The sequence below is a fragment of the Suncus etruscus genome, chromosome 5 (genome assembly GCF_024139225.1).
Source record: "Suncus etruscus isolate mSunEtr1 chromosome 5, mSunEtr1.pri.cur, whole genome shotgun sequence".
NCBI classification, from domain to species: Eukaryota; Metazoa; Chordata; class Mammalia; order Eulipotyphla; family Soricidae; genus Suncus; species Suncus etruscus.
In genome coordinates, this window is record NC_064852.1 from 155268267 (window position 1) to 155283794 (window position 15528).

The 15528-nt window shown below is 52.7% G+C and overlaps 1 protein-coding gene across 3 annotated transcripts in view; it reads right to left on the reverse strand.

The window, feature by feature from the left end:
• ESRP1 (epithelial splicing regulatory protein 1) overlaps positions 1–9662 on the reverse strand; it is a 47601-nt gene extending 37939 nt beyond the window's left edge. For all 3 annotated transcript variants that reach the window (XM_049773884.1, XM_049773885.1, XM_049773883.1), the window contains exons 1-4: positions 9531–9662; positions 9309–9437; positions 8991–9104; positions 4493–4607 (exon numbers count right to left, since the gene is read on the reverse strand). In XM_049773884.1, coding sequence (XP_049629841.1) covers positions 4493–4607; positions 8991–9104; positions 9309–9437; positions 9531–9662 — 490 coding nt within the window. The remainder of the gene's footprint in view (positions 1–4492; positions 4608–8990; positions 9105–9308; positions 9438–9530) is intronic.
• Between the last annotated feature and the right edge of the window lie 5866 nt (positions 9663–15528).

The following is a 15528-nucleotide window of genomic DNA, read 5'->3' on the forward strand; positions in this document are numbered from 1 at the left end:
GGATGAGGGAGGGATGCCTCCCCTGCACAGCCTCTAGCTGTGACCCCTCTCAGTACAGAACCCACAAAATTTCAGGAGGCCTTAGGCAGTAACTAGTCAGAAAAGATGCCTGCCCATAACCCCATAACGGTTAGTGAGTGAGTTCTTGGCTATCTTTCAATCTTCAAGCTCGCCTCTGAAAAGTCGGAGGGTCTTAGTGATTCAGCAAAGCCCACCGAGATCAGGAAGGGAATACTCAGTGCTAGCCTGGAGGGGCTGCTGAGACACGAACACAATCTAGAGTCTACTGCTGGGGCTCCCCAGGTACCTGGGCACCAATGCCAAAGGTGACTCCTTTCTCCTTGCTGCTAGCAAGATCACCTTTGCACCTACTCAGAAGCAAGATGTTCCCAGCCTATTGCAGAGCTTGGGAGGGGAGTTAACAAGGGAGGATCAACTCCCAGGAATGACCCCGCCTGTGCCTGCAGTCAAGCCTGAGCCCAGTGCCTGCAGTGGGAACAGCAGAGAGAACCCCACCTGCACCTCAAATGTTTGCCTATGCTTCTTCAGTACTGCCAACTTCTGGTCTCAATGCAGCCAGATCTGAATGAGCAACACAATAAGGGGGAAGGGTGTGGCCGCCCTTCCCCCGAGACACAAGCACAAAAAAGATCTGGGAGCACTACGACCAGGAACACTGACATCCACCGAGCCACTAGGGAAACAACAGAATTTGTGTGCCTCTAGCAATGGCATGCGTGCAGGGAGCACTAGGAGCAATCCCACATCAACAAACAAAATGGGAGAGAAGAGAAAAAAATGTCTTTCAGGGGCCAAAGGGATAGCCCAGCAGGGAAGGCATTTGCCATCCACATGGCTGACCCAAATTCAATCCCCAGCATCCCATGTGGTGTTATGGGATGTGATTTCTGAGTGCAAGAGTAGGCCCTGAGGGGCCGGAAAAGTGGCACTAGAGGTAAGGTGTCTGCCTTGCAAGTGCTAGGGTATAGCCAGGAGTAAGCCCTGAGCGTCAAACGGGTGTGGCCCAAAAACAAAAAAAAAGGAGTAAGCCCTGAGTGCCACCGGGTGTGGCCCAGGAACCAAAGAAAAAAAATGTCTTTCACATGGGGGAGAGGGAGCCAGAGCAGTGTCCAGGGATTAAGGTCTTGCCTTGCAAGCAGGCAAGGCTGATTTGACCTCTGAGCTCTCTGTACGACCTCACTTCAGCCCCACTAGGGACCACACCTGGGCAGAGTGTGTGGGCAGAGTCAGGAATAGTTGTGACCCAGCCTGCAAGGTCCCCGAACAAGAAGTGATGCAATATATACATGGCCTCAGCTCACACTGGACAGGTCCACTAGAACTGTCGGTCCTTTTGACCTGGAAACGCATGGCAGAGAGAGCATTTCTCAGAAGGCGCTGCACACGAGCCAAGCACATCCCCTGCCAGGGGCCGGGCAAGTTCCAACCAGGCTCCTTTCCTGCTGGTGTGCAGAATTGAGAGTGTTGGGGAGAGGGAAAGATGGTTCAAGACTAAACCCCGACGCTGCACAGGATGTGCCCACCCAAGACCATCAGCTCGTTCTCTTCACTCATGAGGATTCTTAGACTAGATTCAGAGGATTCATGGCTGCCAGCCGGGTGGTGAGGCTGCTGGCTCGAGAAACAGGAAGGACACCCCTTACAGTGCTCACCTGCACTCAAAGGCTGTGGTCGGATTCAAAAGCTTGAGGTCAAGTGGATATCAGAACAGGAGCTGGGCAGTGGAGGGAAGAAGAGAGGGAGAACTCCATCCATGCAACTGTGAGAGGCGGAGCCCCAGGGGCCAGGGTTTCAGCACAAACTCCAAAACAACTATTTTTTGGTTGGCTTTTGCTGTGGGGCCACATCCGAGGTGCTCAGTGCTTACTCCTCACTCTGCACTCAGGGATCACTCCTAGCGCCCACATAGGACGCTGGAGGTCGAACCCTTGCCAGCTGTGTGCAAGGCAACTGTGCTGTGCTATTGATCAGTCCTCAACACCTCTCAAAAGCGTAGTGTGGGCAGTACAGAGAGCTACGAGTGTCCTTGGCACCCACCTTAAGGCTAGTTTACGACTGTTCCTCTCAAGTGCTACAATGAACCCCAGGCCTCCCAGAGGTATGGTCGGGTGTTCCGATGCCAAATATGCCCCCAACCCTGATCAATAACTGAGAGCAGGCCAGATTCTGCTCAGGGGATCCAGATTTCAACAGGGATGGAAGCTGGACCTCCCTAACACACAAAAACACACACTTTAGCCCTCTGGGCAGTATCCCTGGCTCCATGATAAACAACTTTGAGGAAATGCAACAATAAATTAACAATTCCTATTAACCTATTAAGGTCAATGTCTCTAAATAAAGATGGCTGAGGTTTCTGCAGCATTCAATAGTTGCTCAGAGGTTCCACCTGGCAGCCTCAGGGGCCCATATGAGATGGCAGGGATCGAACCTGGGTCAGCTGTGTATGGGGGAGGCCATACACGGTGGTACTCGGGTCACTCCTGCCAGGTTCTGGGGAACATATGGGATGCCAGGGATCGAACCTGGGAAGGCAAGGGCCCTCCCAGTTGTTCTATCGTTCTGACCTCACCCTATAATTTTCACGTTAAACTTGTCCCTCTCCAATGTGCCTGTGGGATTGCTTAATTTAAGTCATAGATAGCCCCAAATACACCAGGCTGGGATGGTGCTACCAAGAGGAAAACAAACTCACTTCCCAGCAGTGGCCCCTCCCATTTCGGCCACTGTCTCCCCACCCCATAAGACCCTGAAGCTGAAGTTTGCACTGTGCAAACCTCACAGCCCAAACCGAGCATAAGCCAACCCCATTCAAACCACCACAACCCAGAAGAAACAAATGGCTGTCCCAACCTGCAGCTAAATTTGTTGATATGTTGGGGCTGGAGAGATAGCACAGCAGGAGGGCGTTTGCCTTACAGGCGGCTGACCTGGAACCTTCTTCAGGACTGTCTGTCGTCACGTTGAACCTAACAAGTGGCCAGAAGCAATGTGCCAACCACTGACCCTCAACTGGAGAGAAATTGTGAGATCAAACTCTCAGTCCTGAAGAAGGTGGGAGTTTGGGGATCAAACCACCATCTCCTAAAGGCAAGTTCACTCCTCCCCCAGGATTCAGTTCCGGGCCATGACCGGTGAGGGGTCAGTGACCCCAAGCCCTCAATTACTTAGCGCCAGGGCTGGTAGGTCAACACATGACCACTCATTAGCCCTTTCGAGAATTACCGGATGACAGGTAATGGCTCACTCATGACTACGATATGATTATAAATTTTACAATATATAATGCATCAGGGTAATGAAAGAACTCAGGATTAAATCCATCTCATTTTACCATCCCAGATGACCCAACATAAATGTGATCATCACACTAGCCAGATGAAAAGAGGCACTAAGGAATTCTGCTAAAAGCATATATCCAGGGGCCGAAGAGAGCAGAGCGGTAGGATGTTTGCCTACCAGGACAAACAGTGATTGATCCAGGACACAACAGTGGTAAGATCCAGACATCCCATATGGTCCCCTGTACCTTCCAGGAGCCATTTCTGAGCGCAGAGCCAGGAGTAAACCCTGAGTACCACCAGGTGTGACCCTCCCCCCCCCCCAAAAAAAAAAAAAAACATAGATACAGACAGTATAGAAGGTAAGGTGCTTGCTTTGCAGACACCCGACCCGGGTTCGATCCCTAGCATCCTGGTTCCCCAGCAGCAACAGAAATAACCCCTGAGCATTTCCAGCTATGAACTCCTCTCCCCCCAGAAAAGCATATATCCAGGAATTATTGAATAGTCCAGGGGTTAAGACTCTTGCTTGCACACGGCTGACCTGGGTTTGATCTTGAGCACCATACAGGGTCCCACAGCATTGTCAGAGAACTGACAGTTGAGAGAGTGAGGAGTATGCTCTGAGGACAGAGCAAAGAGAAGCCCTGAACCCAGCCAGGTAGTCTATCCCCCGCAAACCCCATAAAATCATGTTCTGTGGGAAATTAAAACAATTTTCTTATCCATTCGAAGGAAGCCACAACAAGCCCTAAAGGCTAAAATCAAAGGTGCCGCTGCAGTTAGGGTATCAGCCTTGCAAGCGGGTCAACAGGGATTCAATTCCTAATATCCCCAAGGGTCCCAGAGCATTGCCAGGAGCAATTCCTCAGAGAAGAGCTGGGAAGTAACCCCTGAGCACCAATGAGTGTGGCCCAGTGGCCCAAAAACAAACAAGACCTCCTAAAATCAAGAACTCATGTTTTAGCATAAATCTCCAAGTTACCTTTCCATCAAACTTATCCCTAACAGCTCTTCCCAGGGCTGACGCAGAAACTTGCTCAACTCCCAGAAAACAAGGGGACCAGATCACCTCCCACTGGATCACCAGGCATGACGGCCACCTCCAGGTAGATATTCCAGCAGCACCCAGGGGGCTCCGTGTTTCTGGAACTTTCCCAAAGACTCCCAGCTGGTGATGGTAAGGATACAGTCTGTCATGGCTGCCACATCCAGCTTGTCAATGTCCGGGGAGCCGGGGCAGCACTTCTTGAATTCCTTGCGGAGGTCGAAAAAGGAGTAGAAGCATTCCGGCAGCAGTACGTTCTGTGGAGGGCACAGGGGAGGTGAATGTGATGCCCGGGTCAGTGCCACCCCCTCCAGCCACAGACCAAAGAACTGAGAGAAAAGATTGTTTTGTTTTGGGGATCACACCCAGCAGCGCTCAAGCCTTACTCCTGGCTCTGCATTTAAGAATCACACTCCAGGCAGGCTTGGGGATATGGGATGCTGGGGATGAAACCCAAGATGGATGTGTGCAAGGCAAACACACTCCCTGCTGTGCGCTGGCCTCACAAAAAAAAACCTTTTTTAATCCTTTAAGGCAATTTAAGGGCTGGCGTGATGGTCCAGAAGTGGGGGGATTGGTGGTAGGGTGCTTGCCTTACATGCCACTGACCAAGGTCAACTCCCTAGCAGCACATGTGCTCCCCTGAGCACCGCCTGGGCTGATCCCTGAGCACCGCCTGGGCTGATCCCTGAGCACAGACCCAGGACCCCGGAGCAGGGTCAGAGATTGTCCCCAAACAAGCAAACAAAAAGATATTGAGTGTCAGAGTGATGGCACAGTGGAGAGGGCATTTCCCTTACATGCAGCCAACCCAGATTAAATTCCGGCATTCCTCAGGATCTCCCAAGCCTGCCAGGAGTAATTTCTGAGAACAGATCTGGGAGTAACAACCCTTATCACTACTGGGTATGGCCCCCAAACCAAACCAATAAAACATATTGAGCATAGAGGGGTAGCAGAGGGTTTGTTAAAGCATGTAATCTTATGGGGCCAGAGGGATAGCACAGCAGTAGGGTGTTTCGACTTGACACAGCCGATCCAGGACAGATGATGATTCGATTCCCAGCATCCCATATGGTCCCCCGAGCTTGCCAGGAGCACAGAGCCAGGAGTAACCCCTGAGCACTGCTGGTGTGACCCAAAAACAAAAACAAAGCATGTAATCTTCCATGTAATTGTCTTGCACACAATTGCGCCTGGCTTGATCTTTGAAAGTCCATATGGAATGACCCCAGTACCACTAGGTAAAAAGTGTAAAACTACCGATGCTAGGCGAGAGATAGCACAGGGGGAAGACACTTGCCCACACATGAATAATCCCTGACACAGCCCTGAGCACAGAGCCAGGAATAAGTTACTAAATGCAGAGTGTTGTGAGACTCAAAGAAAAGCAAAGACGTTAGGGGCTGGAGTGATAGCACAGCAGGGAAGGCATTTGCCCTGCATGTGGCTGACCCAGGGTTTGATCCATGGCATGCCATATAATCCCCCTGAGTCTGTCAGGAACAAACCCATCCCACTCCCATCTACCTGAGAGCCAGGGGTAACCCCTGAGCACTACTGGATGTGACCCACAAACAAAAACCAAGTTGTCTGAAGGTGCTCGCACATATTCAGAGTCATCTGAAATAGTTGCTTCCCTCCACTACACAGGGAACAAATGGTCCTAATACATCCTAAGAATTTTCCAAAAGACCGGTCACAGCAATTTGCAAGAGGACAGCACTGACTTAACACTTAAAACCAGGGCTGTGGAGTCAGAGTCAGAGGAAATCTGGAGTCCCTGGAGTCGGAGCCCGACTCCACAGTCCTGCTTAAAACTACTGCTTCCTCTTCTAAAATCAAATAAAGATATTTACTAGGAAAGGGATGATTTTCTCCAGGCATAGACACTTGAGTTTCTCCTCCAAACTCGGAAAAATTGCTCTTCATACAGACACCATAACTTTCCCTTTCAATACTCAATAAAACCAGTTTTCTGCTCTGTCTTCTCATTCACCGCTGAGTGACCCTCATATTCTATCAAACCTTCACTACAAGATGAACTTATGATTTCTTAAATATAGCTCATTCCTGGGGCTAGAGCGACAGCACAGTAAGAAGGGCGTTTTGTCTTGTATGCAGTTGACCCAGGTTCAATCCCAAGCATCCCATACGGTCTGCGGAGCCAGCCAGGAGTGACCCAGGCGTGCAACAAGGTGTGGCTCTAAATACAAAAGCCAAAAAAGGAGGCAGCTCTCTCCTGGGGCCCCCAGAGCTTGCCTGGCATACATCCAACCCGAATTTAATCCCAGCGTCTTCATCTTTTTGATTTTTGAGCCACACCCATTGGCACTCGAGTTACTCCTGGCTGTGTGCTCAGAAATGGCTCCTGGCAGGCTTGGGGGATGCCAGGAATTGAACCCAGGTCTGTCCTGGGTCGGCTGCGTGCAAGGCAAATGCCCTACTGCTGTGCTATCTCTCCAAGCCCTATCTGGCCCCAATCCCCAGCATCTTCTGTAGATCCCTGAGCCTACCAGGAGTGATTCCTAAGTGTAGCCTGAAGAAAAACCCTGAATACCTCCAGGTATGGCCCCAAAACAAACAAAATAATATATACCTTAGTCCTGGGGCCAGTGGGATAGCGCAAGCAGGTGTACATTTAGTATACAATTTCCTTGTACTAGCTGAGCCGAGTTCGATCCCCAGTGTCACATAAAATTTCCCAAGCCCACTATGAGCGACCTCTGAGTGCAGAGCACTCAGGGAGTGACCCCTGAGCACCGCTAGGTATGGCTCCCAAAAGCAAAATGATGAAGTAAAACTTGAAAAAAAGAAAAGCTTCCTCCCATCTTTTCAAGCTTGGTTCCTACCTACTGCAATAAAAAGTGACAGCTCAAGCTAATTAAGTTTACAAGTACAACTGCCTTAACCCTGATTGGATACACCTAAGGTGGGCTTTGTTCTGGGTCTCCCTTCCTCCAACTTTTAAGTCAGAAAGTTAAAAAAAAAGAAAAAAGAAAAAAAGAGGGGCCGGAGAGATGGCATGGAGGTAAGGCATTTGTTTGCCTTTAAAGCAGAAGAACAGTGGCTCGAATCCCGGCATCCCATATGGTCCCCTTAGCCTGCCAGGGACATTTCTGAGCGTAGAGCTGGGAGTAGCCCTTGAGCGCTGCAGGGTGTAAACGCCCCCTCCCCCCAAATGAAACCAATGGTTTCCTTTGGATATGAACTCCAGCTCTGAACATCTATCTGAACGTTTAACTGTAGCAAATTCCCACCTGCTTAGCTGAGCCTTTCACTAGCACAGGGAAAGCAGCAAGCATTTGGACTGGCCTGGAGTCACACTTCAGGCTCACGGCAACTTTTCCTTGTGCCCATCCTCCCTCCCAGGTGAAATTATTTTGTACAAGGGTGGGATGCTGAAAGTCGCTTAGCCTGGTTATTTGTCTTCAAGATGTAGAACTAAAAGCATAGCATTAAAAGCATTAGCAACAGAAGAAAGGAACAAGTTGGGGCCGGGAGTTGTAGTGGTGCGGGTACGGAGAGCATTTGCCTTGCAGGCAGGCAGGTTTGATCCCCAGCATCCTATGGGGTCCCCTGATCCCACCAGGAGTAAGCCATCGCATGTGGCCCAAATCAACCGTCTCCCCAAGTTGATTAGTCACTGAAGAACAATTTTAAGGGGCCAGAGTGATAGCACAGCAGGGAGGGCATCTGCCTTAAATGCGGAGGATCAGGTTAGATCCCTGACACCCCATAGAGTTCCCAGAGTACCGCCGAGAATGGCCAGAGTGCAGAGCCAGCTGTCACTGAGCACAGCCAGTGTGTGCCCCACCCCAAATCAATTTAAAAAAAATTTTTAACCTGCTATATAAAATACACTTTTAGGATTTCCAGGCACAGCTTCGCGGCATTCAGTCCATGTAATCTGTGGCGTGCTAACCACCAGTAAGAACTCTCCCTATGCATGTTGGCTCCCCATCCAAAAGACCATTTGATCAAGCAACGTGGAGAAGCCTTTCTTTCTCTTTCTCTTTCTCTTTCTCTCTCTGTGTGTCTCTGTCTCTCTCTCCCACCTCTCTCTTTGTGTCTCTGTCTGTCTCCCTCCTCTCGTCTCCTCTCTCTCCCTCCTCTTTCTATCTCTGTCTCTCTGTCTCTCTCCCTCCTCTCTCTGTCTTTCTCCCTCTCTGTCTCTGCCTCCTCTCTGTCTTTCTCTCTGTCTCTGTCTCTCCCTCCTCTCTCTGTGTGTATCTGTGTCTCCCTCCTCACCTCTCTCTCTGTCTTTCTCCCTCTCTCTGTCTCTGCCTCCTCTCTGTCTTTCCCTCCTCTCTCTGTCTTTCTCCCTCTCTGTCTCTGCCTCCTCTCTGTCTTTCTCTGTCTTTCCCTCCTCTCTCTGTCTTTCTCTCTGTCTCTGTCTCTCCCTCCTCTCTCTGTGTGTGTCTGTGTCTCCCTCCTCACCTCTCTCTCTGTCTTTCTCCCTCTCTCTGTCTCTGCCTCCTCTCTGTCTTTCCCTCCTCTCTCTGTCTTTCTGTCCCTCTGTCTCTCCCTCCTGTCTCTCTTTCTCTCTGTGTGTCTGTCTCTCCCTCCTCTCTCTGTCTCTCTCTCCCTGCTCTCTGTCTCTCTCCCTCTCTCCCCTTCACGTCCTTCGGCGGGGTTACCTTCTTGGAGGCCTCCGGGTGCAGGATCTGTCGGACGTGCAGCTGGCCGTCGGTGCAGAGGCAGAAGGAGGTGCCCACGGCGAGGTTCAGCTCGTTGCTCACCGACTGGTTGAACTGCAAGGCGCGGCGGCCGGTGAAGGCGCGGGCCCGTCCACGCAGCGCGGCCGGGTCTGAGCCCGGCGGCCCGGGCCCGCGTCGTCCGCGTTGCCCGGCGTTACATCATCCCTCCCTCCGCTCGCCCCGGTGCCGGGGAAAGGCCGCTCCAGGTGGGAGCCGGGGGCCCGCGATCCCCGACCCCGGGCGCGCTCCGAGGCTCACCTGCCGCAGCGCCTGGTCCAGCTGCGGGGCGTCCGCCAGACCCTCGGCGTCGAGGCGGCTCTGCGCGGGGCAGTCGTCCGTCAGCTCCGGCCGGTCGGGCCGCACCAGCAGCTCGTGCGCCGGGCCCACCTGCGGCGGGCAGGGGGCGGCTGGGTTGAGGGGCGCCCACCCCGCGGCCTCCCCGCGCCCGCGCCCGCGCCCGAGGCCCCGCGGCGCCCGCACCTTGCTGCGCGCCAGGTCCACCACCTGCCACGCCAGCAGCACCAGCTCCTTCTCGTCCGAGCCCAGCCGCGCGCCGCCCGCGCCCGCCGTCGCGCCGAACAGCACCACCAGGTAGTCGGGCGACGCCGTCATCGCGCCGGGCCCGGCCGGGACCCCGGACACCGGACACACGCCCCGGACGCCCCGCGCCTGGCCGCTCGGGCGAGATCGGGCTCCGGCGTCGGGGCGGCAACGGCTGCAGGGGCGAGCGCGCAGGAGGAGGCGGCTCTGCCCGGCGCCCTGCCCTGCCCTTCCCTTCCCTTCCCTTCCCTTCCCGTCCCTGCCTTCCTTCCCGGCCTTCCCGCCGGCCCTGCCCGGCCCTGCCCAGCCCAGCCGCCGCGCCCCGCCCGCCCTGCGCAGGTAGGAGGCACCTGGCGACGCGGCCCATTGGCTCCTTCGAACCCGACGTGGCACGCGGGGGCGGGCGGCGGCGGACGGGGCCGGGCCTGCTCCTGCTGCCCGGGCAGGGTGCGGTGCGGGCTAGGTGGCGGCGTCGGGGACCCCGGGGACCCCTCTCCCGCCCCGGGGCCCCCGGCTCGCAGGTGCGCCCCCGGACCCCGCCGGCCAGGCCCCAGCCCGGCGCCCCGAGCGACGTGGCGGCTCGGACGGGAGGGAAGGGCGCGCGCGCGGAGCCCCCATTGTCTCCGAGCCCCGCCGGGAAGGAGCCGCCGTCCGGGGACCCGAGGCCGGTGGGACGGGCCGCGCGCCCACCTGCGAGCCCCCGACGCGCCACCCCCGGGCCGCGACCCAGATCGCGGGGCGCGGCCGCCCGGCCAGCCGGTTCCCCGAGCCCAGGTGCGCGGCCACGCCCGGCGCGGGGGGCGGCGACGGGGCCTTGCGAGCGCGGGGACCCGCTCTGGGGACGCTCCTGGCCCGGCGGGAGACGCGTTCGCTTCGGAACTGCAAGTCCAACTCGCCCAGGTCGGCGATGTTGGGCCCAAGGCCGCGGTCCGCCTCTGATTTGTTCTACAACGAACGAATGCCACGGACTCGGGGGCGCGAACCCCTCGACACGCGTTTGTCTTAAACAGTGCGTGCACACACACACACACACACACAGCAGACAAAAAGGGGTGGGGGAGAAGTGAACAGTTTCTCAAAGAAGAAACACAAATGGCCCCGAAACGCACGTGAAAAAATGTTCCACATCACCACTCATCAGGGAGAAGCAAATCAAAACCACACACACACACACACACACACACACACACACACACACACACACACACACACACACACACCCCGAGTCTTCTCTGCCCTTTGTCTCCAGCCCTAGGCACGGCTCATCCCTTGGGCGCAGAGCGGCTCGGACTGTCGGAGACCAGAGCTATCGAGGGGTGATTCTTGCAGCCGGGCCGGCCTCTGCTGGACCCTGAGAAAGGCCTGCTGGCGAACCAGTCTCCTGTCCAGGCCCCTGCCTAGAAAGGCTCCTGTGTATGTAGTGAGAATATACTATATATACATACATATACATACTGGGCTCTCTCACAGCCAGCCAGCCTTCTGTTGAGGACGCAAACCCAAAAGAATCCTTTTTATTTTGTTTTGGTTTTATTTTTTTTCGGGGGGGGAGATCCACACCCGGCAGCGTTCAGGGGTTCCTCCTAGCTCTAGGCTCAGAAATCGCTCCTGGAGGGCTCGGGGGACCCCATGGGATGGATGCCTTATGGGATTTGAAACCACTTCGGTCTTGGGTCGGCCGCTTACAAGGCTGTGCCAGCCTCTCCAGCCCAAGAGGATCTTTTTACAGCAGCCACGTGGTGCTCAAGTGGTAGGGTGCTAGGGCCCTGAAACTGCTGGTTGATCTGATCCACGAGGTTCCCCGGTACAGCCCAGGGTGACCCCCCTTCAGGTGCCAGAACAATAGTACAGCGGGGGTTCCTTCTTCGGCATCCAGTAAAATGCCCCGAGCACCACCCCAAGCATTGCCAGGAAGGAGCCCAGAAGTAAGTCCTGAGCACTGCTGGGTGTGACTCCCAAACAAAACGAAACAAAAGGAAGGAGAAAGAGACTTGGGCTCAGCCCGGAGGAAACTGGAGGCGGGGTTCATGCGGATTCTGGTGGGGGAAGCAGCCGCAACTCGGGTCCAGCCCCACTCACTCACACTGAAAGGACCCCCCCCCCACCGCAGAGGACTGGGAGCCTTTCAATTGGGGTGATAGATGAAATCACAGCAGTGCACCGATCATGATTTCTTGATTTTTATCTGTGACCCCCAAAAAGTCTTCAGATATGAAAGGGAATAGAATGTCACTCCCCAAATGATTCCTGAGTCAAAGGGATAGAGAGCAGTGTTTGTCTGGCAAATGGCTGACCTGGGTTAGGTCCCTGGTATCCCATATGGTCCCCCTGAGCCCATCTGTAGTGATCCCTAAGCCCAGAGCCTGGAGGAGCAGCAGGTGTAGTTCAGAAAACAGAAGACAAAATGATTCCCTCTGTAGCTGAGAAAACAAAAGAAGAGCTGTAAGATGTTCATGTAGTGGAATCAAATCGAATCGAATCAGGCCATAGAGATAGTACAGAGGGATAGGGCACTTGCCTTGCATGGCCAACCTGAGAGTTCAATTCCTGGCACAGCTCAGGGTCCCCTGAGCACCTAAGGCAGCAGACTGTATCCTACCTCCAGTTCCCTAGTCGCTTTCCTCCCCTGCCCTGACATCTTGGCATTTTTCTCTAAAGCAGCAGAATGAGGCTGTCATGAGCATTGAGAAGTCTCAGTCTGGTTCCCCCTTGGTCAAGTGTCTGAAGCAGGGCCAGGGTAACAGTCTAGCAGGGAAGGCCCTTTGGCATGCCTGGGTTCCATCCTTAGCACCTCATGGGGCCCCCTGGAACCGAGAGTAAGCTAGGTGGGGCCCCAAGCAAATTATGGGAGCAGAGAGCAGAGCCAGTTCCATTGACTCTTAAGTTTTGTTTGTGATTCATGTGTCTTCCTTGTTTTACACTGCTGGTTTTCTTTGGGGGGGGGGGGGGGCTGCCAGGGGTTATTCCTGGCAGACTTAGGGGACTATATGGCACAGCAGGTATTAAACCTGGATCGGCTGCATGCAAAGCAAACACGCTAACCGATATGCTATGACTCAGGCCCCAGAAAGTTATGTTGTTTTTTTACTGTAGTCAAATAGGTACACCAAATTGTCCAGATGGTTTGGTAAATAAAACCTACAAATCTTACAAATTTTGACCCATAAATATATGTACTTATAAATACATGTTTACATATTTTAAAAGTTGGTACTGTTATATAATTATATAATGTAAACATTATGTTATATCATACACTCTATATAATATAAATATATTATTTAAAAATGCAATATCATATACATTACATGTAAATAATATGTATTATGTATCGCATTATATAGCATATATAAATATATATTTCATTACATTTTTATTTTATTATATGATATAAATATATTTTATATGAATTATATAAAATGAAGCACCCAAATCTTTTTTTTTTTTGGTTTTTGGGTCACACTGGGTGACGCTCAGGGGTTACTCCTGGGTTGGGGGGACCATATGGGATGCTGGGGGGTCTCAAACCGTGGTCCGTCCTAGACTAGCACTGGCAAGGCAGGCACCTTACCTCTAGCGCCACCGCGCCGGCTCCAAAGCACCCAAATCTTAATAAGGGGAGAGCATAAAAGGGAAAAAAAGAATCAGTTTTTATTTGTTCGCTTTTTTTTTTTTTTTTTTTTTTTGGTTTTTCGTTTTTGAGTCACACCCAGTGGCTCTCAGGGGTTACTCCTGGCTCTGTGCTCAGAAATCGCCCCTGGCAGGCTCCAGGAATCATATGGGATGCTGGGATGTAAGGCAAACGCCCTATCTCCAAGCTATCTCTCCGGCCCTTGCCTTTTTTTTTTTTTTTTTTTTTTTTTGCTTTATTTTGGAAAGGTCACACCTGGCAGCACTCAGGGATTACCCCTGGCTCTGTGCTCAGAAATCGCTCCTGGCAGACACAGGGGATCACATGGGATGCCGGGATTCGAACCACCATCTGTTGGAATCATCTGCACACAAGGCAAAGGCCCTACTGATGTGCTATCTCTCCAGCCCTTGTTTGCTTTTTTGGATTTTGGGCCACACCCGCTCTGATGTTACTTCCTTACTGCACTCAGGAATCACCTGGCAGGCTCGAGGGATCTTAGGGGATACCGGAGATCAAACCTGGGGTCGACTGCCTGCAAGGGCAAATGATCTACCTGCTGTGCTATTGATCCAGCCCCCAAAATCAAAATTTAATGTGTCAGGCTGTACTTTCTTAATAGAAGAATAGTTTAGTACTCTCACCTTTTCCAGGAAAAATATAATTGGGTTACTCAGAATGGACCAACTATCCAAACTATGAAAAAAGATACATGACCACCCAATTAATCTAGAGCTAGTTTCCCCTGCTATATGTAGCACAGAACAGAGCTGTTGGCTCCCCAACAGCAGGGGAGGTAGGCTTTTTTTCTCCTGGCAGTTCTCAGTGTTCAGGGGACAGTATGGATGCAGGGATTGAAACCAGATGGGACACATACAAGGCTGTGCTATTGCCTTCTTCATAGGCTTCTACACGGTGGATCTCTAGCCGAGATTTTCAACAGTGTCCGAGGGGCACTGAAGGAGAGCTCGGGGCTGGACTTAAGAGTTCATTAGGTTGGTTTTCAGTTTGGTGTTCTTTGTTTGGGGGCCACATCCAGTCTGAGGGGGTTGGCATTACTCCTAACTCCTGCCAATTGAATTCGGCATTCCCATAGGTCACAGTGGTGGGCAACCTTTTTTTTCAACTGTGCCAAATCTCGCCAAAAGCATGATTGAAATTTATTTTGAGAGCCACACAGGGCGTGCACTGACAGAGGTTAGGAGCAGGGTCTGACTCCTGGAGCGGCTGCCGGCACACAGAAGAGCTGCATTAAAAAGTGGAAAGAGGGCCCAGAGAGATAGCACAGCGGTATTTGCCTTGCAAGCAGCCGATCCAGGACCAAAGGTGGTTGGTTCGAATCCCGGTGTCCCATAGGGTCCCCCGTGCCTGCCAGGAGCTATTTCTGAGCAGACAGCCAGGAGTGACCCCTGATTGCCGCCGGGTGTGGCCCAAAAGCCAAAAAAAAAAAAAAGTGGAAAGAGTCGCATGTGGCTCGTGAGCCACAGCTTGCCGACCACTGCCATAGGAAGACATTCACTCAGTTTAGGAACTCTCTGGCCATGAACATAGAAATTGCTGGCAGAAAGCCTAGGTTCCATTCCTGACACCATACAGTGCCCTGAGTACTTTGGGGAATGAGCACTGGGCTTCAACAGCCCTGAAACACTGCCAGGTGCAGCCACACAAAACAGTGAGTTGGGTCAGAGTGCTTGTCACATGATTTGGGTGCTGGGTTATATAGTTGGCACCCCATGGGTGGTCCAAATACAATTTACAAAAGAAAAACAGGGGCCCATGAGATAGCATGGAGATAGAGCATTTGCCTTGCATGCAGAAGGATGGTGGTTCGAATCCTTGCATCCCCTATAGTCCCCCAAACCTGCCAGGAGTGTTTGTTTTTTTTTTTTTTTTTTGTTTTTCGTTTTTGGGTCACACCCGGCAGCGCTCAGGGGTTACTTCTGGCTCTATGCTCAGAAATCACTCCTGGCAGACCCGGGGGACCATATGGGACACCGGGATTCAAACCACTGTCCTTCTGCATGCAAGGCAAACAGCCTGCCTCCATGCTATCTCTCCAGCCCCCAGGAGCGATTTCTGAGTGTAGAGCCAGGAGTAACCCCTGAGCGCTACTGGGTGTGACTCAAAAACCAAAAAGAAAAAAAAAGAAAAAAAAGAAAGGAAAGAAGTGTTGTCTTGGGCCTGGAGAGATAGCACAGCAGCGTTTGCCTTGCAAGCAGCTGATCCAGGACCAAAGGTGGTTGGTTCAAATCCCGGTGTCCCATACGGTCCCCCATGCCTGCCAGGAGCTATTTCTGAGCAGACAGC